At 40.9% G+C, this 27,514-nt stretch overlaps 1 protein-coding gene across 3 annotated transcripts in view; it reads right to left on the minus strand.

Moving 5' to 3' along the window:
- DUSP22 (dual specificity phosphatase 22) overlaps positions 1–27,514 on the minus strand; it is a 71,408-nt gene that overhangs the window by 13,172 nt on the left and 30,722 nt on the right. For all 3 annotated transcript variants that reach the window (XM_043590972.1, XM_043590973.1, XM_043590971.1), the window contains exons 4-5: positions 11,107–11,156; positions 805–879 (exon numbers count right to left, since the gene is read on the minus strand). In XM_043590972.1, coding sequence (XP_043446907.1) covers positions 805–879; positions 11,107–11,156 — 125 coding nt within the window. The remainder of the gene's footprint in view (positions 1–804; positions 880–11,106; positions 11,157–27,514) is intronic.

Consider the following 27,514-nt stretch of genomic DNA (forward strand, 5'->3'; position numbering starts at 1 on the left):
TAACAAGCATTTCATAATATATATAATTGTCAAATCACTACATTGTACACCTGAAACTAATGTCAACTATATTTAAATTAAAAATAAAAAAATAAAATATGAGAGCCAACACTCACTGAGAGCTTACCATGTGCCAGGTACAGTGCTAAGAACTTTATGTACATTGTCCTTGGATTATGTGCGTTTTAACAGCTTTCTCTGCAGTGTGTACGTACTCGTGTATGTATATACATATCCACACAAAGTATAGCTGAATGCGGTAGAGAGCTATATATAAACTATTTATTTCTAAGAATCTATTCAGATCTTTTCAAAGTACTAAGCTAAACATACGTAAAAGCCCCAATCTGCATATGTAGAAGAAATGGTTATTTTGGTGTTACACTAATACAATGCTAAACACCCACATATGTGATCAAAACTCTCCAGAAAGAAACGGTGTTTTGGAAGGTCACTGAAGTTTCAGGGATGAGCCCACAAAATCTGTACCCTCCACAGGAGGCTGTTTTGAGGGAATGATAGACATAGGCTAGAAAAGAGTTTTCTGTTGTCCAGTAACCTTGACAGTCACTACAGAAATCCTACTGTGAAAATGAAAATAAAAAAAAACATAGGGTTCTCTGTCATCAAAAACTAATGATGACTAACAAATGGCAGGGGTCAGATGGGGTGTATGTTCAAGATTCAGATGGTAGACGAACTATTAAGAGCTGAAATAATTAATCACACACAGAAAAACACTTGACAGAAATCAGGTTGAGAAGAAATGCCAAGCTATTATTAATTAGGTAGAGGCATACATACCAGTGTACAAGACAACCCTCACCCCTGAGTCGGCACTCGTGAATGAATTTAATACTTTCTTTGAAATGTCTTGTCCTGTAGGGGGAGAAAAAAAGAGAGAAGTGACATCTCTCTACTTTACTCAACATATGATGAAAAGAAAAAATCCATCTGAGGTTTCTTGAAAAGGTCTCAGAGTCCCACAGCTTCAAAACCGTGGTCACATTGTCTGGGTCTGGAGCTGCCTCAGCTTTAGAACCTTTCATACACAATGCTGAGGCTTGGGAAGGGCTGCCCATCTTCTGGGATTTTCAGAATTTCTCTGCAAGGAATCCCTGAAACACACAGTTGCCGCTCACCAGTATGTGTGTGTGTGGGGGGGGGGGGGGGGCGCTTCTGCCTATCCCATTGGTCATTGGTGCCCCTGAATGCTCAGGACCATAGCAGTGACACCACACTGATGATCTGCACACCAGTTGTGCACATTCACAGATGTTCAGGTGAAGAAGGTGTCCTTATCATGCAGGCTTCCCAGTTTTAAAAGGTAGTTTATGGGGCGCCTGGGTGGCTCAGTCGGTTAAGCGGCCGACTTCGGCTCAGGTCATGATCTTGCGGTCCGTGAGTTCCAGCCCCGCGTCGGGCTCTGTGCTGACAGCTCAGAGCCTGGAGCCTATTTCAGATTCTGTGTCTCCCTCTCTCTGACCCTCCCCCGTTCATGCTCTGTCTCTGTCTCAAAAATAAATAAACATTAAAAAATAAATAAATAGGGGCGCCTGGGTGGCTTGGTGGGTTAAGCGTCCGACTTCGGCTCAGGTCATGATCTCACGGTAGGTGAGTTCGAGCCCCGCGTCAGGCTCCGTGCTGACAGCTCAGAGCCTGGGGCCTGTTTCGAATTCTGTGTCTCCCTCTCTCTCTGACCCTCCCCCGTTCATGCTCTGTCTCTCTCTGTTTCAAAAATAAATAAACGTTAAAATAAATAAATAAATAAATAAATAAATAAATAAAAGGTAGTTTACTTCTGGGGCACCTGGGTGGCTCAGTCAGTTGAGCGTCTGACTTTGGCTCAGGTCATGATCTCATAGTTTGTGAGTTCAAGCCCCAAGTCGGGCTCCGTGCTGACAGCTCAAAGCCTGGAGCCTGCTTTGGATTCTATCTCCCTCTCTCTCTGCCCCTCCCTCACTCATGCTCTGTATCTCTGTCTCAAAAATAAAAATGAACATTAAAAAAAGTAGTTTACTTCTGATGATTTGAAAAAGTTAATCATATTCTCCCATATTGGTCTCCCTTGACTTTGGTAGGTCCTGTCAGCATGTCACCAGAGAGCTGTGGGAAAATGGTAAGTGCAGCTTCAATCCCTGCTCAGTGGCTTACTGGCTGTGTGACCTTGGGAGAGTCAGTTTCCCTCAACCTCACTTAAAAAGTGGAAATAATGTCTTACAGGGTGGAATGAGGTAATATATGCCAATATGCTTTGCAAACCATAAAGTCCTATATAATGATGAAACCATGATCCTTATTTCTTCTGATCCTTAGCTTTTTAAAAACCCTTTCTCCTACATATATGTGGCAGCACCAACCACTTAGAGCACATTCTGGACTGCCTAGTGGGTTAACTATAAATATTCCAAGGGAACCTACAGAGCACATGCTTTTTGAGGTCTTCTACATTTGAATGACTTGTAAAGCAGTAAAACACCTGAAGTTGCCCATGGAATAAATTCATCTTCTTTTAAACACCAACTGAGTGCTGACTATTTCCCAGGAACTGTGCTGCAGGAGATTCAGAGAAGAATGAGATGTAGTTTCTAACCACATAAGCTAGGTCCATTGTTCTATGAAGGATGACAAGACAAATGAATGTAAAAAGATTGGCAAATTCAGGTGTGGCATAACAAACTCAGCCAGGTATCAAATGCAGAAGAAACTTAGCAACCTAAGTGTAGCTGCCCAGCTAGATTAAGACAGAGAAGCAATACAGGAAACTCAATGCGCATGCATACTTGTACATATTCCACAACCCACCATAAGGCATGATGTCACTAAACATGGAAGGTCCTAGGTGTCTAACCCAAGGGCTCCATATTCTTACCTAAAATTTCTAATTACCAGAATATTGAAAGACATGCTTTTGCTAACATTCCCAGGCACAAATGCTCCCAGACATAAACTTATAAAATGACTCAAGACATTGCAACTCTACTTGCAAACACTGCTTGGTATAAAGCAGGCAAGAAAAGATTCCTGCTGTAATTCCTGAAATTTGAAGTGTCAACACTGAAACAGACCTCAGACAGGACCGTAAAGCAGAAGCCCATGGAAGCCAGGCAGTGTAGCAGAGTACACAGAAGGATGAAGGGATGAGGGCACTGTGATGTGACTGGCAGAATCCTGGCCCAAGGGCAAGGCACTGTAGGCAAGAGTAAAGGCTCGGTGCTGTTAGAGCTTCCCATCTCTCAAGCAAAAACAGTCTGCAGTGAAGTTTTCTGATTTTGAAGTATTAAAACTGTGGCAGACATCTTGAATCACTCTGATTTTGTTTGGGGCACTAGTTTGTCAGAATAGTCCATCCTACCTCTGACTCCAGCCATGGAGAACTAAAGAAAAGGTTGTGGGGTGAGGTAGGGACTTCTGGAAAAGTTTTCCCTTCCTGATGAAAGGGAAGCTATCTATCTCTGCATCAGATTTCTGTTAGGAAACTAGAAGTGAGTGTCATGCTTACAGCTACATCAGCTGCTCTGTAACCACTGGTGATAAGCCCCTGGGGTGGAAAGGCAGCAAGGATACAAAGAGGGACCTCGGGGATGCCCTGGCCTGGGAGCAACCATCACCAGGTTTCTTGGTCAAGGCTTGAACTAAATTTCTTTATAACTTAAAACATTATCAATCAGACACTCTGCTACTTACAGCCAAATACAATCTACCCGGTATCAGCAACCAATTCAATAGTTTTAACAACATTGAGCCAACTCATCTGGCCTAGGAGCGGCTACAGGCTGCCCTTCTGCCATCTGCTTCATGGTTTGCGCAGTGCAGTCTGTCCTCCTCTGTAGGTCACTGCATGTGGCAGACACGCCAGAGGGTGGGGTGGGTCTGACTATAGATCCCAGGACCAGGACAGGCTGCCCAGAACCCAAGGCTCACCCCTGACTGCAGCCTGGCAGCTGAGGGGTGTGGCTAGAGGGCCCACATATTTGTCCACTAGGTAGCCATGCTGGGATATCCAAGAGTTCTGAGAGTCCTCTCCATGCCTGCAGCCCATGTTCATGCCTGTTTATGGGTCTCTTTCTAATCGTGTAGAGCTGCATCTGAGATAAGAGAGGCAGAGAAGAATACAGTAATCAGAAAAGGAAAAATAAATCTAGAAATGAATGACAGTTGCCAGTTTAGTGAAGAAGTCACAGACTGCCCCAGAACACACTGCAAAGCCCGAGTGCCATGAAAGTTAACTATGCCACTCTAAGTGGGTAGGACTTAGTGTTTTATGAGAACACGGTCAGTGCTATGGAGCTCATCAAGAACTTGCAAAATTCAAGTGACAACAAATGAATCCCTTTACTGAAACCTGAAAGTGGGAACAACTGCTTATATCTGGCTTTTATACCTGCATGTCCCAAACCACATGCATGATGAAACCTGGGTCTTAAATATTGTGGGGTGTATCTGGGTTCTAAAGTCAGTTTTGCCTCTTCTCAGAATAAGAGTGTGGGGTGGAGTGGGGTCAGCAGGGTAACATGCAGACCTGTCAGAGCCCAGAGAGAGCACATGAAAGAGCTGTGGGGACAAGGAAGTCATGAGGAGGTGCTCCTACTCTGCTCCCTGCCAGCCCTTTTCTCTTAGTTCTAACTGCATCAATCTTAAGCCTAAGACAAACCCACAAACAGCACCTGTCCACCACTGAGTTGGGGCAAGGGCTGAGGAACCCCACAGCAGGCATCTGTGAGAGAGAGGGTGGCTCACAGCCCAGCCTGGGAGTGTAATGATGCTTGTGAAGGGATGGCTTAAAGCCTCACCACAAAACTTGACTCATAAACACAATTAGGCAGGAGGCCACGCCAAGCAGACATTCCTAGAAATGCCTTTTCCAAGTAAAGCCAGGAGGCATGCGCATTCACTACTGCTTTGGTGTGTTGCAGGAGTGGGGGTTATTTCCAGGGAAGCTGATGACATAAGCTCTAGCACTGGTCATTAAACTCCCTCCTCCACAGCGGGAAATACCCGCGACTCTGGCCCTTGTTGCCCAATTCTCTGATGTGAAGCAGAAGCACATATCTCAAGCACCATCCCAACACAAACTGTTTCAATGAACACAGGTTCCCTATTCCTGCTCTTCATTTTGTACCTTCACTTGCATACCCACACATGGAGTAAGGTCTGTTGGAGGAAAGCCAGTGAGGCTCACTGACCTACATGTGTGTCACAAACTCATGTAACAGTGGTTGCTGCTGCCAATAATCTGAAGAGAACACCTTGGGTAGGGCAGAGGGGCAGGCCTTTGGTAGGCCCTCAGGGAGACATGTCCTCCATGAGCACTCAGCAAACAGCCCTGCAGCAGCCACTGTTGCCCTTCCTCCACTTCCTCAGTCTGTGCTGGCTGTCCTTCTTGAACAGCCTCCTCTCCCTCTCTGTCCAGAGGCCAAAAGCCAGGATCAGCCAGGTTTTCCTGACCTTCAGAGAGTACACAAAAAGACTGGTGGATGGGATCTAGCAAAACTACACCACATGATGATCATCTTTTGAGGCTGAACAATGTGTGCTCACTCCAACACTGCAAGATTTTAAGGCTGTGATCCCCATTGTGGGATCTGAGGCAGCTCTGTCCTGCTGAAGACTCTGCTTATATGAGCAGGAGCTCAAGGGAGCTGGGCTCACTCCAAAGCCAGCAGTATCAGACTAGGCTGTATTGACAGCAAAGCCATGCGACCGAGGACACTTTTCCTTCCCACATATGTATATGTGTGTGTACACACAGACATGTGCACACGTCTGTACATGTATGTTGTATATGAAAGCAAAAGAGGAAAAAAAAAACAGGAAAGGCAAGCACTCTTAGATTTTTTTTTCCTGGAAAAGGAATACTTAAAAAGATAAAGCAAAAAGTAAATGGGTGGAATGTTCTATCTGAGTGAGCCGGTGCTCTGGAAGGTGAGCTCAGATAGGAGAGCTGTTTCCTCCTGGGGCAGAATCCATGTAGGCCCCCTCAGCTGGAAACTCTCACCCCACCCAGAAGCAAGCAGGAAGGAACATTCTCCACCAGTACAGACACTGGCAGAGCTGCTCTATCAGTGCACAGCATTTAACACATACAACTAACTCATATTTACATCAATGATTCCCCAACTTTTATATTTCCTGCACTTAAACATTTTTTTAATCGGGGGGGGGGGGATTTTTATCATGCTTTTCATTTTGCTACATAAGGTCATTTTAAAAACAAAACAAAAACTTCTCTACCATCTACTATAACATCATTTCACAAAGAATAATTGAACACTAGAAAAACTAGGAGAAGAGGGGCGCCTGGGTGGCGCAGTCGGTTAAGCGTCCGACTTCAGCCAGGTCACGATCTCGCGGTCCGTGAGTTCGAGCCCTGCGTCGGGCTCTGGGCTGATGGCTCAGAGCCTGGAGCCTGTTTCCGATTCTGTGTCTCCCTCTCTCTCTGCCCCTCCCCCGTTCATGCTCTGTCTCTCTCTGTCCCAAAAATAAATAAAAAACGTTGAAAAAAAAATTAAAAAAAAAAAAAAAAGAAAAACTAGGAGAAGAAAGTTTAAGACTAAAATACAGTTAAGTTCAATAAGTGAAGTCTTATAAAAAAACTCAATATCCATTTTCTGTGTATTTCTCATTCCTATGGGCTGCAAAGTCCTCAGGAGTCATGTGTGAGCATGTGTGTGTGTGTGTGCACATGTATGCTCAAGTATGTATGCATCTGTCTGGAAACAGAACCACAGCACTCCAAGGGCCCACCTAGCTTTGATTTTGCAAAACTTCTTTTTAATAATTAAAACAAAGAAAAACTATAAGAGGACGAAAGAGTTGGATGTACAGAAGACATCAGCTAAATTAAAGAAAAAATACACAAAAAGGGAGGTAGAATAAGGCAAGGAAGTTTTACTGGTACTTTAAATATAAGCTTTCTGTATTGCTAATTACCTCTTCTCCCCACAAAAACCTCAAGAAAGTTAGAGACCTGCTCGATACTCAAACCACTGAATGTCACAAAAGTTCTACTGCAATGATGCAATGCCACCAACTCCACAGCACAGACCAAACTCTCCTGCACTTGACATTAGAAGATTTAAAAAAAGTATTCCCTTAACAATATCTAAATAAAAAATACCAATTTAATAAATATTAAAATAAGAATGAATAAATGATCTACCATATATCCAATAATTCACTCTCGAAATACATTAATACTCCTTACTTGGATAGCAAATATAATCTTATTTCTGGAATTGCTTACAGTTCATAAAAAATACTTTCACTTATCTAACCTAATACTACAAGAACTGTGTGAAATAGGTATTTTACAGATGAGAAGTGAGGTTAAAGTGACTTGCATAAGAAAGTACACAGAGAAAGCAAAAGCAAGTATTTCTAAAAGCCTCAATTCACCACCCACCCCACATCAGCCACTCAGAGATCATGTAGTGTATGCATGTGATATAAGCTCTAGGATGCCTCTAATTGTGACAAATCATGCAAAACACCCCAGCCTGGGTCTGTGGGGGTATTACAACTATGAGAACTTGAACTTTCACATTTCCTGACTTTGAAAGGCAAGGTGGTTAGGGAACTGAGGTAAAATTTTAATGTGTTAATGTTATCTTAACCAGGTTTCTGCATTTTAAGTTCCTGGAAGATCAGAGGGGGAGTTTGTGAGGATTAAAGCCAAGACAGAAAACTGACCTTTCTGGGCAGCTTACAACCACTGAATGCCAAGTGAAAGCAGTTAGTTTCAAAAGGTCACAAACCTCTTACTAAGCATAATTAGCAAGAAGAATTCCTGTTGGTATAGGGGTTTGTGGGGTAATATTTAGGATATAAAACTTCAAATCACATCTAAAGTTAAACAATTTAAAAAATCTGTAGGTTCAAAACAGTAAGCGATACAGTTTTCTAGAATTTATTTTGTCATTAAATATAAGACTTTTCAGGCATCAGTAATTAAAAGTGGCTAGACTAAAGAACTACTAGTTATAATTGTCTGAGTTAGCCAGAGCATATTTTCCAAGTGATGGACATGATTTCTCTTGCTTTTGTTAACCAGAGTATTTATCTCCTATCTGCATTGGTTGAGGGTACAGAAAGTGAAGGTTCACTGTCAGCTATATGTTCCTAATATTTGGTGACCACAGGCTACCTGAAGTGAACAGGCCACATAAAAAGTCAAGTATTCCATTTGCCAATGGTTAATAGTCTAATTATATCATGAAAGCATGCTTGCTGTTAAAACGTATGTTATGCTTCCAAAGAAACATGTGTAACACGGAAAGAGAAACTCCAGCTATTTCATAGGCTGTCTCTTAACATACACAGTAAACTCAAATTACAAACTTAACTCCACAATTTCCATGTAACTTCAGTAGAGCAAGAAATATTTATAAACTCATGGACATTGATGTGCCCAAAGTCTTACTTATGCATAAGATTTGCAATTACTAATGGATTAAAAATAAAAGTTTTCCCAAAGAATCACATAAATGCCTATGAACATAACTTTTAACAGGCAAGTGCCAGCTTTTCTGCCTTTCGATGAGTTATGGCCTTAACTTTCTTTTCCAACTGAAACAGAGGTTGTACAGCTGTAGGACTTCCCTCAACATAGCAGCAATGGCACGTCCTCTTGAAGTTATTCTGTCATTAGCCCCAAACACGGATGCTATGGTAACTACCTATTGAAACCTGGTGTCCCACCCTACACTTTCACCAAGATGTAAGTAAAGAGTTAAAAAGGCAAATCACACAGCTTAACAAGACCTCTGCACATATTTGGGACAGGAGAGAACAAATTCAAATCTTACAGGTTAGTCCTTTGGACCCAAGGTAACTGTGTTTGGGCTGTTTTGCCAGAAGACCTGAACTGACCCATGAGACCCTGGAACTTGGAGAAGCTGCTGCTACATTTTCTGTCACTCTGGTCTTTCCATGTAAGCGTATCTTCCAAATCTCCCACTAAAGTGGGTCTCCTGAACACCAAAACTTGTTATTTCAACTATCTTCTTTTATAACTCTCAAGATATATGAATACACTTTTAAGAGAGTAAAAGTGTATTCTTATTCTCAAAAGTGCATAGAGTTCATAGAGAACACTTTCATACATGTGATCTGATCTCCAAAAATCCTCAAGGCAGGTATTTTTTACATGAGGGAACTGAAGTTCAGATGGGTTTAAATGACTTGCCCAAGGTAGATACAACTAGTTTTAAATTTAAGATATCTAACATCAAGGTCTACTGCTTACTTGTCTATATAGTGCAGTGTCTATATACTTGTCTATATAGTGTCTATATAGTGCAGGACTGCTCAATGCTCAATCTTCTTTTGGTAAGTCAGTTATTGTCCTGGACATCAAGCACAATGCTTGGCTCCTAGCAAAGCTGAAATGTCCTGAGGGCAATCAAGTACAGGTGGCCACCTTACCTCACAACAAATGCCCAGGATGTGTTATAATCTGATTCCTCCAAAGAGTCATATTGCCAATCAGGTATTGACAAGTTCAGCAGTATATTAGAATCTCAGTTTGAGATAAGAACAAAGCAACCATTTTAAAAATAGCCACCAAAACATGGGCAGAAGATTGCTGTGGTCTCCAGAGAAAGGCAGTGGCTCACTTCCTTCCGTATACACCATGCCCTTCCAACCACTTCTGTTTCTTGACACGACTAGTAACCAAGGAAGTTCTCTGGTGCTTCTTCTCCTCCTAGACCCAAGCTACTACTGTTTTCCTAGTGATCCTAGTAAAATCTTTCCTCCGTCATCCTCAGCCTTAAAGACTGACTTTTTCTGTGGAATATGGAGAGTTAGTGTAAAAAAAAAAAGGCCTTATGCAGAACATATTTGTCCCTGCTTCAAATCTACCCTTGCCCTTTTCTCATCTAATCATACGCCACCTATCCCCTGTCCTATACCACCCCCCACCCTTCCCTACATCGATCCATCTGACTCTAGACTCATTTTTTTTTCAAACAGATAGATCTCACAAAATTATTGTGTAACCTGGGATTTCACTGCTCTCTAGCAATCAAAAATCAAGATTTGTGAAATGTTCCAGTATTTGATAGCTTTCAGAGAAGATGAACAATTGGGATACTAAACATAAGATTATATGGTCTGTAATTCCAATATGCAGGATTTGTAGGCAATAGAGCTTAAGAATCACAAAGGATGAATCCCAACAAGCCTGTGGGCTCCCAAATTCACAAACATCACCATAGCTTGTAACTTTCCAGATAAGATGCAGTAACCTGTAATTCTAGCATGGCTGCGTTTGACCTGCAACGTAAGCACAAGGCCAGCCTTGGAAGCAGGGGCTGGTATCTACTGGAGGCAATGAGTGGTTAAGTACTTTATTTCTGCCCCAGTGTCTGAGCCTGCAAGGTTCAAATCCATGCTTCAGTAAAATTTTACTCCATATCATGGTCTTCTTTAAGTTTATTTATTTATTTTGAGAGTGAGAAAGAGAGAGAGAGAGAAAGAGAGAGAGAGAGAGAGAGAGAGAGGGAGGGAGGGAGGGAGGGAGATGGGGCATAGAGAGAGAGAGGGTGCATGAGAATCCCAAGCAGGCTCTGCTTGGGACTCACTGTCACAAACCATGAGACAATGACCTGAGCCAAAACCAAGAGTCAGATGATTAACTGACTGAGCCACCCAGGTCCCCCTCTTTTTTACTCTTTTTAATTTGACTCCTAGAAAATTTAACATTACCTGCACAGCTTACATTTGTGGTCCACATTCTATTTCTATTGGACAGTGCTGCTTTTAGACAAAACCCAATAGCTTCCTTAAGGGTTTACTTCTAGAGAAGAGATGAACATGCTCAAGGTTTGGTTTAAGGCATCCTTTTTAAAAATTAGGCTCTTATAGACATCCCATCAGTGTTGTGTAGTTGAAGGACTGGCAAACAAGAAGCGTGCCTCCAGCTGCAGCTCTGCCTAACTTGGCAGCACAGACCTCCTATGGGCCTTGTTACCTCCCCTGCAGGGCAGCAGCTGCGCAAGGCATGAAGCATCCCATTGGCTCCAACGATTTCACAGTCCTTTACTTTACTGTCCTTTATTTGTTTTTAATATCTCCAAAAAATATAGGAAAAAACCAACTTACAGGTTTTGAGATGGCGAATCCGCTGCTGGAATGCACAGGTATTTAACTCCCTGTAGAATGATATAAAAAATTTAAGTAAAAAGACGATACTTAGTGGAGAAAAATATTTAAAGGAACTATTTACTCAGGTCAAAAAATAAAAAGTAAAAAGGAGAAGTTTTTCACTCATCTTTTGTTGCCAAGGAACCAGGGAAAAACTCTTTAATTAAGGTTCCTGGTTATTTTCCGTGACCATACATACAAATATTTATGCTCTAGTTTGCAAACAGCTTGTAGGTTTAGACAGGGTTATCAAAAAAGTGAAATAATTGAGGGCTTCCCAGTAAGTGTCAACAAGTTTCAAAACTATGATTTCAAATGCTTGTTTACATATTTAGCATTTTTAAAATCTATTTCGTTTAAGATCTTGAGTGGCCAAAAAAGAAGCACTGTTAGTAAAAACTTTAACATGCTAAGTAAAAATTGTAATGTTATGTTACAGAGTTTTCTATATCATATTTTAGTAATCAGAGAGTTACAATTTCACTGATGCATTAGTAGGAACTTTACACATGCAAAATATTTTGATATATTTTGCTTCCTTTTCAAAAGAGTAAAAGTTTATGTACCAAACTAATACATTTTTTAAAAAGAATGGCCCCTGGGGTGCTTGGGTGGCTCAGTTGTAAATGTCCAACTTTAGCTCAGGTCATGATCTTGCAGTCTGTGAGTTTGAGCCCCACGTTGGGCTCTGTGCTGACAGCTCAGAGTCTGGAGACTGCTTTGGATTCTGTGTCCCCACCTCTCTCTGCCCCTCCCCCACTCGTGCTCTATCTGGCTCTGTCTCTCAAAAATGAATAAATGTTAAAAAAAATTAAAAAAAAAGAAAAGAATGGCCCAATTTGAAAAAAAACCAAAAAACAAAAACTTCACATAGGTCTCCATAAAAATCTATTAAAAATGTCTGTGTGACCCAAAAAATAATCCAGTGAAGAAATGGGCAGAAAACATGAATAGACACTTCTCTAAAGAAGATATCCAGATGGCCAACAGGCACATGAAAAGATGCTCAACATTGCTCCTCATCAGGGAAATACAAATCAAAATCACACTCAGATATCACTTCATGCCATTCAGAGTGGCCAAAATGAACAAATCAGGAGACTATAGATGCTGGAGAGGATGTGGAGAAACAGGAACCCTCTTGCACTGTTGATGGGAATGCAAACTGGTGCAGCCACTCTGGAAAACAGTGTGGAGGTTCCTCAAAAAATTAAAAGTGGACCTACCCTATGACCCAGCCGTAGCGCTGCTAGTAATTTACCCAAGGGATACAGGAATACTGATGCATAGGGGCACTTGTACCCCAATGTTTATAGCAGCACTCTCAACAATAGCCAAATTATGGAAAGAGCCTAAATGTCCATCAACTGATGAATGGATAAAGAAATTGTGGTTTATATACACAATGGAGTACTACATGGCAATGAGAAAGAATGAAACATGGCCCTTTGTAGCAACGTGGATGGAACTGGAGAGTGTGATGCTAAGTGAAATAAGCCATACAGAGAAAGACAGATACCATATGTTTTCACTCTTATGTGGATCCTGAGAAACTTAACAGAAACCCATGGGGGAAGGGAAGGAAAAAAAAAAAGAGGTTAGAGTTGGAGAGAGAGCCAAAGCATAAGAGACTCCTAAAAACTGAGAACAATCTGAGGGTTGATGGGTGGTGGGAGGGAGGGGAGGGTAGGTGATGGGCATTGAAGAGGGCATCTTTTGGGATGAGCACTGGGTGTTGTATGGAAACTAATTTGACAATAAATTTCATACATTAAAAAAAATAAAAAATAACGAGGAAGAGGGAAAGTCTATCTTTAGTGTGAAATAAAGATCTGAAATGGATTATATGAGTAAAAAAAATGTGTAAATTCATGCTACAAAAACTCAAGCTAAATTTGTTTTATTAAAAACCTAGTTGTTTCTTCTTCAGGGGGATTTATAGTTCCAAAGGTCTTCAATGTCAAGTAAAAGTACAAAATCTAGAAATCTCAGCAACTTCTTCAAAAGAATATGGCTCTGTGAGGACTTAAATGAATGATTTGTAAACCCTTCCTCCTTTGATAGCCTAATCTGATGGGATCTTGCCATGTCAAGGATAATAAATAGGAGAAGAGACACATCAAACACTAGAAAAATAACCAACTTAAGAGAGTAAATGAAGGAGAAATATGTAGAATCATGATATAGACTACCAAAAGTCCCTCAGCAAATAAAGCCATAAAGGAACTTGTCTTCTAGAGTTGCATTTTTTTTGCAGTTGATCATAAAATTTTACTGTTAATTCATATTATGAGGCATTTCTGTGTTGTATTTGCTAATGTAGTCTTATAAGGAACATCTAAATTTGTGGCCGCCCCAAACCCTTCCAGACTTCCACATTTCAATACTTCCCAACATTGTGAATCCCACTATTCCAATACAGAATCCACATAAATTATGTTTCTCAATCTCCTTTGCTATTAGGGTGTAGACTCTGGATTTAGTTGCATCACCTGACACACCTACTTGAAGTGGATTTGGAAACAGGACATGGGAAGAATTAGATGGGTAAAGAGCACCTGCTTGGCAGGTGCAGGTGGCAGCAGAGGCAGGTGGTACTGGGGGTGGGTGGGGAGACGTGGCAGCAGATCTTACTGGGCCAGTTGTGTGATGTGGTCTGAGTGTTGTTCCTTTAACTTCAGCTGAAAGCCTGTTTCTCCAGCTCTTCTGAGGAGACCATAAGCTCTCAACAACTTCTTAATAAACCCCTTCCTGCTTAAACTGGCTCAGAGTAGAATCAGCTGTCTGTAACTAAAACCTGAGCCCTAAAATTCCCCTCCCTGTCTCCCACTATTATGAGAAGTCTGAAAAACCTTTTTTTCCTGTTTAATTCATATACACATTCATGTTTTTCCAGCTTTGAGTCAATCATTACATCTTGCAACAAAGACTCTTAAATAAGATGAGTTTTACCACTGTTAATACATATGAGAACACTTCAGCATGAGACCAAACACAACTCAAACATGTCAAGGATAAAGTTTAAGGATCAGCGCTAGAAGATAGTGAAGCAGCAGTTTCTCCCTCATTTAACTTTTGCTTTGTTATCCCTAATTGCCTCCTTTTGTCTCTATCCTCATTTTTCCCTGGACTCTGGGCACTGTGCTCTGCTGGAAATGTTAAGGCAGTTGTTTGAAGTTCTAAAGCACCTCCAAACCCAAAGAGGTATTAAAGAAGTGATTTAAAAGGAAAAAATGGAAAAGGAAATGATACTGTAAAAATAAGTGATTTCACTCCTTCCCTCCATCAAGGTCAAACAAGCTTATTAGTATAGATACACATGCTGGTCATTTCATACACCCGTCATTGAAATGACTCATTTACTTTTTTTTTTTACTCTTAAGTGAGAGTTGGCCATGGATCGGGCCCAGAGCTTATGAAATTCTTTCCTCCCACACACTTCCTCCAACCTCTTTCAGACCAATACTTCCAGAGGGATGTGAAGGATTTTCAGGTTTCCATGCTCCCTTCCACTGTGATTGTCATAGCCTGAGTACCTTCAACCAATCAAGGATGCTGAGGTGGATTCCTTCTAACATAAGATATAAAAATGCCTGTCACACATGCTGACAGCCACTTAATTCTAACAGAATCTTAAATCAGGCCAGCCCATATGATGGGAGGAAAGAAAAAAAAAAAAAAGAGAATGGACAGAAGAGGAGGTTAAATAGGACTTAGCTTATTAAAAGCATTTACTATAAATGCCAACATCAGTGTGACTGGAAAGTACTTCACTTCCTTTAGGTGTTCCGTGAGTGAGGTCACATTCCCCTTTTTGGTGCCTAATGCAAAAACGAAAAGGATACTGGCCCTATAAAGCAGGAGAAAACTGCACGAAGATGGCAAAGGATATCCTTCCCTCCATGCCCACAGATGATGAGGAGGTGACTTTCAGCCATGCTAGGCCCCTCACCCTCACTAACTGGGATGGGCATGTGGCAGCTACAGCTTCCCATCTGTGAAGCTCTAAGGAGGAACAAAGTAGCTCTCAGCCACAAGTTTGGGGATCCCCTACTCTTAAGGAAGGACAGAAAAAATATAAAACACAAGATCATATTCTCTCAAAAACAGAACAATAACCTACCTTGGCACATAGTAAACACTCACGAAATATCTGTTGAACAAGGTGAAAATCAATTAACATGAAGATCATACTATAAGAATACTACAAGTGAGAAAAATATTGTAAAGTGACCGTGCCTTAACCTGGTGACCACTAAAACAAGGGAGCTGAACTTTTAGCTATGCCATGGAAGGGCATGCTCCCTGCACAAGCTCCAGACATCAGTCTCCTGCCTGTCCACACAGTGAACAAACTATGCAAATACTATAAAGAAAGGAGTCAAAACTGTCAAAAAGGTTCAGCTGCTCACCACCCAAGAACATCTATTTATCTTGGCTTAGTCATTAACAAAGCACGAAAAGTGTCTCTCTTAGAGGCCACAGACTGCAGAACATGAAGTACCTGAAAAAAGCCTTCAGATGCCTGCACATGTGTACAATTCATGGCAGTTAATTACTAATTCAGAAAGCAGCAAGAGTGCTGACACCATTAAGGAACTAGTGCTACAAGAAGGCTGGATAGACTTAAAATTATCCTAGTATTAATAGAACCCCCACGAAAGACCATTCTCTAATGTTGAGGTCAGACAGAGAAAAGGGGCACGATGTGTTTAGATAAATTATGGAAAGCATAGCAAACAAAACAAAGTAATAAAAATCTTATTCTAGAACAATCTGAAAAATTCATAAGTAATAAAAATAACACAGAGGGGACGTGGGTGGGAGGATGGGTAAAATAGGAGAAGTGGATTAAAAGTACATTTATGATAAGCACTGAGTAATGTGTATAGAATTCTTGAATCACTATATTATATACCTAAAACTAATATGACACTGTATGTTAACTATAAAGGAATAAAAAAAATAACAGTAATGTTTTCATTAGTATAGCACTTACTGTGTGATATTTACTCCTACTCCTACATATTACCTCTAAAGCTAAAAGAAAAATAAATAAAACTAAAGTTTATTATCTTTGAAATAAAATTATTAAATAAATAAAAATTCAGTATTTTACATAATGTTTTAAAAAAGTGATTGGTGGAAAGCCAATTACCATTAAACTTTTATGAAGTTACTAAGCATCAAGTTGCAGATTTTCAAGTTAGGTACCTGGCCCAAGAATACAAAAACAGTTCAGTTAAGGGAAAGGGGCTCAGTATATGCTTTAAGACTGTCATGATTTCTAGGAGGTACAAAGAAAGAGCAGATAATTTCTTTTGACTACATGGCATTTTGAATGGCTTAACACATCCTGCGAACGCTATTAATACTGATAAGATGGGGACTAGAGGGAGGAAGAATGCAAAGAATTAAGAAAACTCCTCATATTTACACTGACCACATACATACTGAATAGTCATAACAAGCAACACATCAATTAATATTACATAGTACGGAAAAAAACATTAGGAAAATACAGGAAAGAGGTTACATTTCAATGGGATCATCCAAAGAAAGCTTTTTGGGTAAAGCTTTTGTGTTAGGTTTTGAAAGACACCGTAGACATCAATTGACTGAAAAGAAAGTTTAGAAAGTATTCCAGAATATTCTTTTTGAGCAAAGTTTAAAGCTTTCTAAGTCCATATTCTCAAAAGTTCTAATATTTTTCTGTTTTCTGTTTCAACAAGCATAGTAACCACCAAAAGTAAGGTTTTTGCCTTTCTTTGGGGCTGAAACTAAAGATTACACTTAAAACGATACATAGACAAGTACTTGGAAAGCAGGGCCAAGATTCTGATTTCAGGACTAGTAAGAGATCAAACTCTCGCTTGTTTCAAGTACAATTTCTAAAATTCACTGTTCTTTTGTTTCTGAAACATATGAGGCTTTTGAAGAACCTAGCTGACATTCTACTTTTCTAAAGAAAGATCAAGCCCTTCAGAATCTGTTCTCTCTTTCCCAGGAAAACTAATAAAAACCAGTTATAGAATATAACTATTTTCTGTAAGGACTTCTTCACAAACTAAGAGGAAACATAATAGGAAATGAAGTTCACTAAGGGGCCAGAATCAGGAAATCCATGTGATGGAAAAGTTATTTTAGCTGCTAATAAAAATGACCTTATTAGAAACCCTGGTTTCTTATCTTATCCCATCCAAATACTAGTAGCAATATGGAGTTGTCCTCTGAAGGAGATGACAGTTTTTTCTTTGACAATCACATTTACAAGATATCAGGGTGGCACACTGATATCGGACTCTGTAATTCTTACACACAGAACTCTATTAACACTGATCATCTAACACCCATGACTGAATTGAGCAAAATAAGTTGGGGGCCCTATTAAGACCTAATTTCACCCAATTATCAAAAAATCTGACTCCAAAAAAGAAACAAAATTTTAAAAGATTTAAGTTTAGATTGTACCACACCTGATCAGAACAGCACAGTTTGTACACCACTGTGAAAAACAAAGGTCTCTCCCACTCGAGAAAGTCACATTCTGCTTTTTTTTTATTGTAGTAAAATATACATAAAATTTACCATTTTAACCATTTTAAATGGTTCAGTGGCATCATGTATATTCACATTCTCATCACCACCATCCATCTCTAGAACTTTTTATCTTCCCAAATGGAAACTCTATGTCTATTAAACACTAACTCCCCATTAACCCTTCCCCCAGTCCTTGGTAGCTCCCACTCTCTTTCCGTCTCTATGAATTCGACTGCTTCTGTACTTTCATATAAACCTAAAGTAAACTCTGAAAAAATTAGTCTAGCCACACTAGGAAGGTCACAGACCCAAGAGATGGCAATTGCTGACTTGAAATTGTTTTCAGATGCACACAGGTTTGACAAACTTATTCTCCTTTATAAAGCCACCTCTTCACAGAGTGTCTCACTCAAGAGAAAGCATATGAAGATTTTCATCTAGTTTGTGTACGTAGATGCCAAACCCAGTAGCTGGCACACACATTTTGAATATTATTTCTCCTCAATTTAATAATTTTCACATGGCCAATAGCATTTTAAGGGCAAAAAGTAGAATACATAATTATATCCACAGAAAGATTACATATGGAAAAACTTATGTATGTCTGTGGACTAAGAACTGGAAGTCGGCATAAAAAAACATGAACAGATAAGGTCCGGGGATGAGATTCTCAGCCATCTCTCTTTTTGTTTGTACCATAACCAAAATCTCATAGGAATTACTGTAGAAAATCACCACAGAAAATAAATGCAATCCTTTTGTTGTGCTATATAATAAATGTTTTGAGTCTAGATTCTAAACTGAAGATGCATTTTCTTCAGGCACCCATTTGCCACTGATTCTTCCTGCACCAGCTAAATTTAGGAAACACTACTACAAATAACAACTTCCAAGAACTCTGTGGTACTTGATGGGGTGGGGAGGGGTGGGAAGGTCAGAGTGGAGAAACAAGATTTAGCCCTTGGTTTGATTTTGTGAGAAAAAATGCAAATGAGAAACCTCCAACACCTGTTGGCTTCTTTCAGGTTAGTCAAAAAACGACATACATCTGACTCGTCAGATCAACCGATGAGGACCCAAATGCTTATTTTTTGCTCGAGCTATTTCAATGAAGGCTAAAGTGGGCATAGTCAGCACATCACACATAGTGAGCCAACATGGGTGGGTTATGGGAAGGTAGTGAGGGAGATTCATGCCAGCTCTAACCCACCACTGAAAGCCGTTTTCTGTGATTTCGGTTGTGTCTGAGCACTGCTGATGTACCCAGTGTGACTCATGAAAACTCTCCAAACCAAGTAATTCTGCAGTATTACTTAACGAATGTTAATGATAAATGACCATATCAAAAAATTACCATGACTGAAAATGGATGCTTGTAAATCAGGAGAAATCAGCAGTAGATATTTTAGGAGCATTCTCTAATACCACTTGTAAAAGATACAAAGATAAATTTTTATCTGATCATATACCTCAGCTGCTAAAACACATTCAGTGGCTCCTTATTATATCTGCAAAGTAAAGAAGATCCACTTCAAAATCCTTCAGTACTTCTCTACAACTTACCTCCTAAGCTCACCTCCCCCAGCTCACCAAACTCCAGGTATCTGGGCTGCTTGAGAGTCTCTCCAAATGTTCTGTACTTTCCTGCCCACTTCTCCCCAGGCTTCCTTCTTCTCTCCAGTATTTTTTTTTCATATCTGGAATACCCTTCTCTTTCAGGACTCCTCCCAGGGGTACTTCCTTAGTGGAACCTCCCCTGATGTAACCTACCAGCCGCATGCCCAGAACCTTCCCTGACATCATCTCCCTCCACCTCAGGCTGACTCCACCTCCCTGTTCCAAGTGCCCCGACAACACACAACATGGCTGGCACACAGGCATCAAGACCACAGAATAGAGGACCATAACTGTCTTATGAATGGTCTCTCCCAATAGACCCTAAATTCTTTAAATGCCTAATCCTATCTTAGTCATCTTTCTTTCGGTATCCCAGTACCCTTCTCTTCAAAGACCATCAATAATGGTTGCTAAGTGAAGGAAGAAATGCATGGGAAAGAAGATCCATTTTTACAATTTTAATTCTAAAATAAGTCAGTCAGAGAAAGACAGATATCATATGTTTTCACTCATATGTGGATCTTGAGAAACTTAACAGAAGACCATGGGGAAGGGAAGGGGAAAAAAATTAGTTACAAACAGAGAGGGAGGGAAGCAAACCATAGTAGACTCTTAAATACAGAGAACAAACTGAGGGTTGATGGGTGGTGGGGGAGAGGGGAAAGTGGGTGATGGGCATTGAGGAGGGCACTTGTTGGGATGAGTACTGGGTGTTGTATGTAAGCCAATTTGACAATAAATTATATTTAAAAAATTACTAGAATGGCCCATATATGTCCTTGAGCACTGCCCTAGGCTGGCCAGAGGCACTTGCAGTTGGCTCCAAAGTCATGACCCAGTGCAGACAGGCCAGGCACAAATGGTCTTTAAGGTCTAGGTCTCCATATTTAGTTTACTACATGCTCTAAATGGTCTCAGCAGAATCTTGTGAACAGTCTCACTAACAATGGGAAATGATAACTAAGGTGATGGCAGGCAAAATGCTCAGATATCTTCAGGACTGCATTAAATTGGGGAATAAATGGCCCCAGGCTTTAGACCCAACACAGGCTCCTGGATGATGCTGGCAGGATTTGCAAATAGGCCTGTGTTTATTGGGACACAGTCATGCCTGTTCATCTATACATTGTCAATAGCTCCTTTCATGGTACAGGAGACAGTACTGTACTGTAACAGGAAACTTAGGGCCCACAGAGCTCAAAATATTTACTATCTGGCCCTTGATAAAAATGTGTGCCGAGCCCTGGTCTAGTCAATGACATTTCACAGTCATTTTCATGGTTTCAAGTTCATCTTGCATGTCAAATTTTTCTTCTATATTTAAATGATATCCGATACAGAATAGCACCTTCTTTTTAAAAAAAAAAATGTTTATTTAATTTTGAGAGGTGGGGAGTGAACGTGGCAAGGACAGAGAGAGGGAGGCAGAGGATCCAAAGCAGGCTTGCACTGACAGCAGAGAGCCCAATGCAAGCTTGAATTCATGAACTGCGAGATCATGACCTGAGCTGAAGTTGGATGCTTAACCAACTGAGCCACCCAGGTGCTCCTGATACAGCACAGCACCTTCTTAGAATTGCAATATTCTAAATCATTAGTTGTACTCAGTTCTCTTCTTTCTCTGAAAAAGAGGGAGACAGAGGAATCTTCCTCTAATATAGGACATTTTTAACAAAGAAATTAGATGCAATATGTGAAACACACTAAGTGCTGCTAGTAGGTGCTCAATAACTGGAAAAGGCAAGTTTGTTGTCAGTCATCTCTATCTTGATTGCAGCCTCAGGTTACCAGCAAATTCAGTGTCACACAGACCAGGCTTCAGAATGCTGTTAGCAGACAGCTCACTAGAACCAGTGGGAAGAGCCACATTCACTCTTGTTTATCTACTAGGCCTGGATGAGCACACCTGCCTGAGTCATCCTCACCTTTTCAGCAAGAAGGTGATTGTTTCCCTTCTTAAATACATCTCTCTACTCAGGGAGGAACATAGCATTGTTTCAAACATTATTTGTGTCCTATTTTGGAGATTACTAAACAAATGAGTTCTCAGACTCTCTCACTTATGATAGAATAATAAATTCACTGAAGACTGAGTTACTGACTTTGTAGATTGCCACTTGTCTTCAGTCTTGGATACAATCTGCAGCTTTGAAAAAGCTAAGAAGCTTTTTCTAAAGAGCACTCAATCTCTTGGGCCTAACATCACCTCCTCTTTGTGGGATCAGACCTTGAAGTGGTTTGTTTCAAGAACGAAAACAAGCAGGTTTCATTCTTGAAACAAAACTGACCCTATGAGCTGTCCAGTCGTACGTGGGCAGGGCTAATGTTTATGACATGCAAAGGCTACAGGTGGTAAAGGCCAGTGCACGAGCCACACAAGAAGGGCCATGGAACTCGGAACAGTAAGAAAGAGCTATGGGCTGGAAGGGTAGAGAGGAGTAGGGCAGAGAACAGAACCTGTCCCATTTCTCCTGAATATAAGGAAGAGTATCCCTCTACAATGAAGGTAAATGTGGATTAGAGACTGCATTAAATTTCTGTTTCATGGAACATTCATGTACAACAGATAAGGGGTGTCCTATTACCCAAACATAATGGGGGAGTGCATTTTCCTTGCTCTGTTTTAAGGATTGGCTGGTCAATGTTCCATGGCCTTCCTTTGAAAGGGCAGCATTTTACCAAATCTTCCCTCCCCCACTGCTGCCATTGAAAGCAATCTGATGGGCTATTTTTATTTTGACAGCTGCATCCTCTTGCACTAGGCACAGAAGGAAGTCCCAGACCACTTTTGTTAGAGCCCATATAGGACTCACAAGGAGAGATTGAGCACTGGCCACCAAGGAGGTTAAAGGTCCCTCCTTCATTGGGGTCAGCAGGACCTCAGGATTACTGTTTGGGACTATTCAACCACAATGCCACCACACATACAGGAGCAACAGCAAGAGAGGTTTCCATTGGAAAATCTGGCTAGCCTCAGTGTAAAGGAACATTAAAAAAAAAACAAATACTTAGAAATGTTATTCTTTGTTAGCTATGACATAATTTTTGTTATTTTTTAAAAGAAGTTTATTCATTTATTTTGGGAGAGGGAGAAAGGGAGAGGGAGAAAGGGAGAGGGAGAGGGAGAGGGAGAGGGAGAGAGAGAGAGAGAGAGAGAGAGAGAGAGAGAGAGAGAATGAACATGTGTGTGCATGCATGCATGAGCGGGGCTGGAGCAGAGAGAGGGAGAGATGTGGGACTCCATCTCATTACTGTGAGATCATGACCTGAGCTGAAATCAAGAGTCAGACACTTAACTGACTGATGCCCCGATCAGGTGCCCTGATAATTTTTGTTCTTTAGGGCATAGTATCAGAGCATTCTATAATGCAGCTTAAATTAATCAGTTATAGTAGCTTTGAAATTACCTTCTGCTTGGGTAGCTGTGGGGATGGTCTCCTTGACAAGGTATTTCACTAAATAGGTAAAGTCAAGTTGGACCAGTTCCACCATTTTGAAGCCCCAACTGCTTTAAAGATCTGTAAATTCTGAGATGATTTCTAAACTACTCTGCTTAGGCATAGTTTCCATGGTTCAATTTGAGGTCTGGGATCAGCTCTGTTTGTCTGTGATGCCTTACCCCATGCTCACACAATATCAGAAAAGCTGTCTCTTTGCAGCCATTTAAAGGGTAAAGGCATAGCCTGATGGCAGCTTTCCCATGTCCTCTCCATTCTCTGGAAGCTGGCTATGGTTCTCACCAAAGGAATCTTATGGATCATTTCCTTTTAGTTGGGAAAAATCTAAGAAGCAAATAAGTATGTCCATATTGGCCCTCAAGAGAAGAAGGCTCTAATTCAGATCTTGGATGCATCTACTACTTTTCCCTCACCAGTGCTATAAGCAGGTATGGCTTGACTAGCTCAAACTTTCACCATGTATTTCATTTGCTTTCCCATTAGAAAAGCAGATAAGAGCTAGTTGAAGATGCTTCTAAGTAATGCATGTTGAAACTCAACATCTGTACTAGTTGTGGTGATAACTGAAAGGAGAAATAATTTCTCAATTCAAACCCAGGGTTTGACACAATTCTCTGCCCCAGCATACACATAAAGGTCTGTAAAACATCTCAGGAGTCAGACCACAGAGAGGGGGAAACATTTCAAAGAGTAGTATGGGCATGACCTGTCCACTTAGCCTGAACTGAGATGATGACTCTTAGCTAGGTGCCATTGGTTTACTCTTGGGCTTTTAAAGTCAGTTTGGATCACTTCCCTTGCAGCTGTGGCAGGCACAAGGTCCACCTGCAGTGCCTACCAGCAATGAATTACTAGGAGCACCTAAAAATGGCAAATTTGCTTAAACCAGTCTTCAGTAAACCAGACTACATTTAAATATTTTTTATCTTATGGCTGAAAACAATAGTGCCTACAGAGCCATTATACCCTGCTTTGGGTCTTAATCAACCAACCAACCAACCAACCAACCAATATAACCTTTAACTTCTCATTCCAATTTCTGACTACAGACCCAAAGGCCCCTCACCCAAGGAGCCTGCAATTTGTCCAATTCCCTTGGGCTAGACATCCTCTGCCATTACCACTACGATGCTCAGATTTCCTGAAGGTCTGCCAGCTACATGCTGTGCTGTCCTAACCTGGAACCAAAAACATATTTCCTTATGAGGATACTTACTTTGGTTGTATCTTCCAAATTAAGCTGCTCTTCCCTTTTAAACTCCTTAGTAAAATTGGGCCCCTATTAAAAGCTTTCCAGAGTTTGCTCCTATGTCACTTGTTCTGCCTTCTAGTGCTAGCATCTAGCACAACCATGCACAAGAATTTCTTGTTAAGGGTTGATGGCCAAAGAACTGCAGAACTGCATTACATCTGCACCAGAGCTCTTTTCTAACCCCTCTGTGCTCTGGGGTGCCCTTAAAGAGTACCTCAAGGACTGTACTCAAAAAAGTTGAGACTAACTAGCACCCATCAAGGGGTGTGAATTTAGGAATAATAATCAAGATTCATCTACCTCACCTGACACGTGACTGATGGGAGCATGTGTTTATGTGCTTTCAATGTTATTAACACCACATAAAAGTCAGACGCTTCCATGCTCCCAGGATTCTGTTCATTCTCTAGCCTCCTATTCATCCTGTTGAAGCATTTTCTTGCATGGTTTTATTCCATCTCAATGGCTTAGCTACAAGTCTACAATGATGATGCTAAACCTTCATCTCCAGCCTAGATCTCTCTCCTGAGCCCTGGGCATATATTTCTATTCATTTGGGAATATCACATGAGCATTTCACCCAGAACTTATCTTGCTGCTTCTTCAATTCCAGCTCTGCCTCCCCGAATGCTCACATCCATCCATTGGTGGTACATCTGTCTTTTAGCCCATCATGCTGTGGCCTCAGACATCCCTAGCTTCTCCCTTGCTTCACTCCCCATATCTATTTATAAACAATTCTTAGAAATGGCTTTCTGTATTTTGAAGCCATTTTATGAAGTACCTACAAGTTCATGGCTGTTAAAATCTCTTGACAGATTGTTCCTTTTTTTCATTTATATAGTTCCTCCTTAATCCAATTTGATTCTTTTGCTTTCAATTCTATTTTGTCTGATAAAAATATTGCTATGCCACATTTCTTTTGGTTCATTTACACTGAAAAATCTTTGCTCATCCTTTGATTTTTAACCTTGCTGTGTCACGTTGTGGAAATGACTCTTCCACTTCTACAGAAAAATCCACTCTCAGCATCCCAGTTCAAACCATCACCATTTCTGACCAGGATTACTGTAAGAGCTTCCTAAAGTTTCCTTGATATCCATCACCCTCACTCATCCCATTCCCTAGTCAATACCCTGGAAAAGGAACCTGAATGTGTCACCTGACTTGGTTCATAAATCTTTGCTGAGTCTCTGCTTCACAGATAAAGCTCAGACTCCTCAACTCGACAAATAAAAACTTTCCAATCTGCTCTGAGCCTGCCTCTGCAGCCTGGCCACTCTGCCCTGATGAGCCTTTCACAAGTCACAGAACATGCCTTGCCTTTGCACATCTGGTACCTCTGCATGCCTAGAGAAATCTCATTCCCCCGCCCTGTGTTCACCATCAGTACCTAAAAAACTTTTGTTATCTCTTGGGACCACACCAAATTGTCAACTCCTTGGCAAATCATGGCTGACCTGGCTGGGTTAGCCATTTTCTCAAGTTCCCCAGAGCCCCTCACCTCTGTTATGCATTCACAGCTTTGCACTGTTACAAGGATTTCTGTGCCTGTCTCTTCTTAATGCTGGGCCCCATCTTACTTCTTTGTATTTTATCCCCAATCCTTGTTACAAGGTAAGTAAACATCTGCTGAATCTGAGGGAATAACTCCTAATTTAGCCAAAAGGAGAACTGAGTATGGCCCCACCCTGACCCCACCATGTTGACCACCTTCTCCACTCTATAATCAGCCAATCTCCACACATCTCTTATGGCTCCAGGGCTTATTTCCCCCTTCCTGACCAGTCCGGAAGGGCTGCGAAGGGCTGCTCCTAGTCGAGACATACCTCCCCACTGAACCAAACCATACTGGTTCTACAAGGTTGCCTCAACACCCCTCTTTACAAAGTCTTCCCCAAACTTCCCAGCCCATGAGTCTGAATATTTTGCATAAATAGACAGAATTTCTACCATGTGCTTCAGCATTTATAGGCAATTTATGTAGTTGTATCAATGCATACTATCACTCCAGCTGAGGCACACAGGGGAGACCACAAGTTACATACTTCTCCTGAGACCGTGGTTTGGAGATATTGACAGATCAATGGGATATATTCCCCATTGAAGAAAAGGAGGGATGCAAACAAGGCAAGCCCACTTCAGAAACACTCAACACACAGTGTGCTCAGTACTTGAACACACAGGGGAGTCAGGACAGGAAGGATAAAAAAGGGCACTCAGCAAGAAATACTAAAAAACTGGGACTTGATTTAGAGAAAAGTTTAGGAAGAGTGCTTTGTAAAAGTCTTCAGTTATGTGGAGAGGCTGGACACTATATATGAGTACTAAAGAGAAGGTTTACATCTGAAATGCAGGGTGCTCTAGAAAGCCAGAGAAAAGAAAGGTTAACATAGATCGGTTTCACTTAAGGACAAAAAAGCACCGTTTCCTCTCTAGAAGAAATAAAGATTTCAAGCCCCTTTTAGTCCATTCATGCTGGAATTCTGGTTTTATAACTCCATTTGCAAGTGAGCTTGTCACAGAGGGGTCAGCAGCCAGATGGAACTTTCTTACGCACTTGACTGCCCACACACACGGAACTCAGATACAGCTTGATTCAAGAAAGAGCGATTACTAGACAGTTTTCGATACCTACCATAATCATTTCTATTTGAGTCATTTCTATTTAAGTCTGGGGTTGGCTTCAAACAAATTTACCTCAACACATGAAAGCTGCTGCAAGCCTTTGGTATGGTAGGTGCCACTGATACTTGGGTGGCATCAAAGACTTTCCTAGAGAGGTGAAAACAATGGGGGTTCACTGGAAACAATTGTCAATCTGAAAACCATGGTCAAACAATGATTTGTTTTCAAAGGCCCAGGACCTCATTAGCAATTTGATAGTATGAAGGTTCTGCAATGCCAATAAACTAACTAAAATCATCCACATTGGATACACTGGCCAATCTACATAGGAAATCTCACCCAATGCTTCAAACTGCACTAGGGGATTTGTGAATCTTAAGAAAGGACATAAATTCATTTAACTGAAACAATCAAATAGAAGTTAATTGATACCAAAAATAAAATCTAGACAGTTGAAAGGTTTGTCTCGGGCTACCTTCTCCCTTTCAAGATTAAGATAACTGAAATGAATGGTTTATATCCTCTGATCATGGACAACAAGGATGTAATGTGTCTGATGTCCATTCTGGCCAAGCCTCAATATCCACTTGTCACTACTACAGAGACCAGGGGTATGGCCACCCACCTGCCTGCCTCCCTTCCCTACCTTTCTTCATTCAAAAAGAAACTATGAAGAGACTCCCACTGTGAAAAAAATAAAACTAGACACAAAAGTGAAATTCATCCTTCCTACCCTCTTTTCCCATCCTACCCCACTTACCATTCTGAAGAATCTGGCACGGTCCTTCCAAACCCTTACCTGTACATTTACATGCATATAAATGTACACACAGAAATATATAATTGATATTTAATTTTATATAAATGGGAT

The sequence above is a fragment of the Prionailurus bengalensis genome, chromosome B2 (genome assembly GCF_016509475.1).
Source record: "Prionailurus bengalensis isolate Pbe53 chromosome B2, Fcat_Pben_1.1_paternal_pri, whole genome shotgun sequence".
NCBI classification, from domain to species: Eukaryota; Metazoa; Chordata; class Mammalia; order Carnivora; family Felidae; genus Prionailurus; species Prionailurus bengalensis.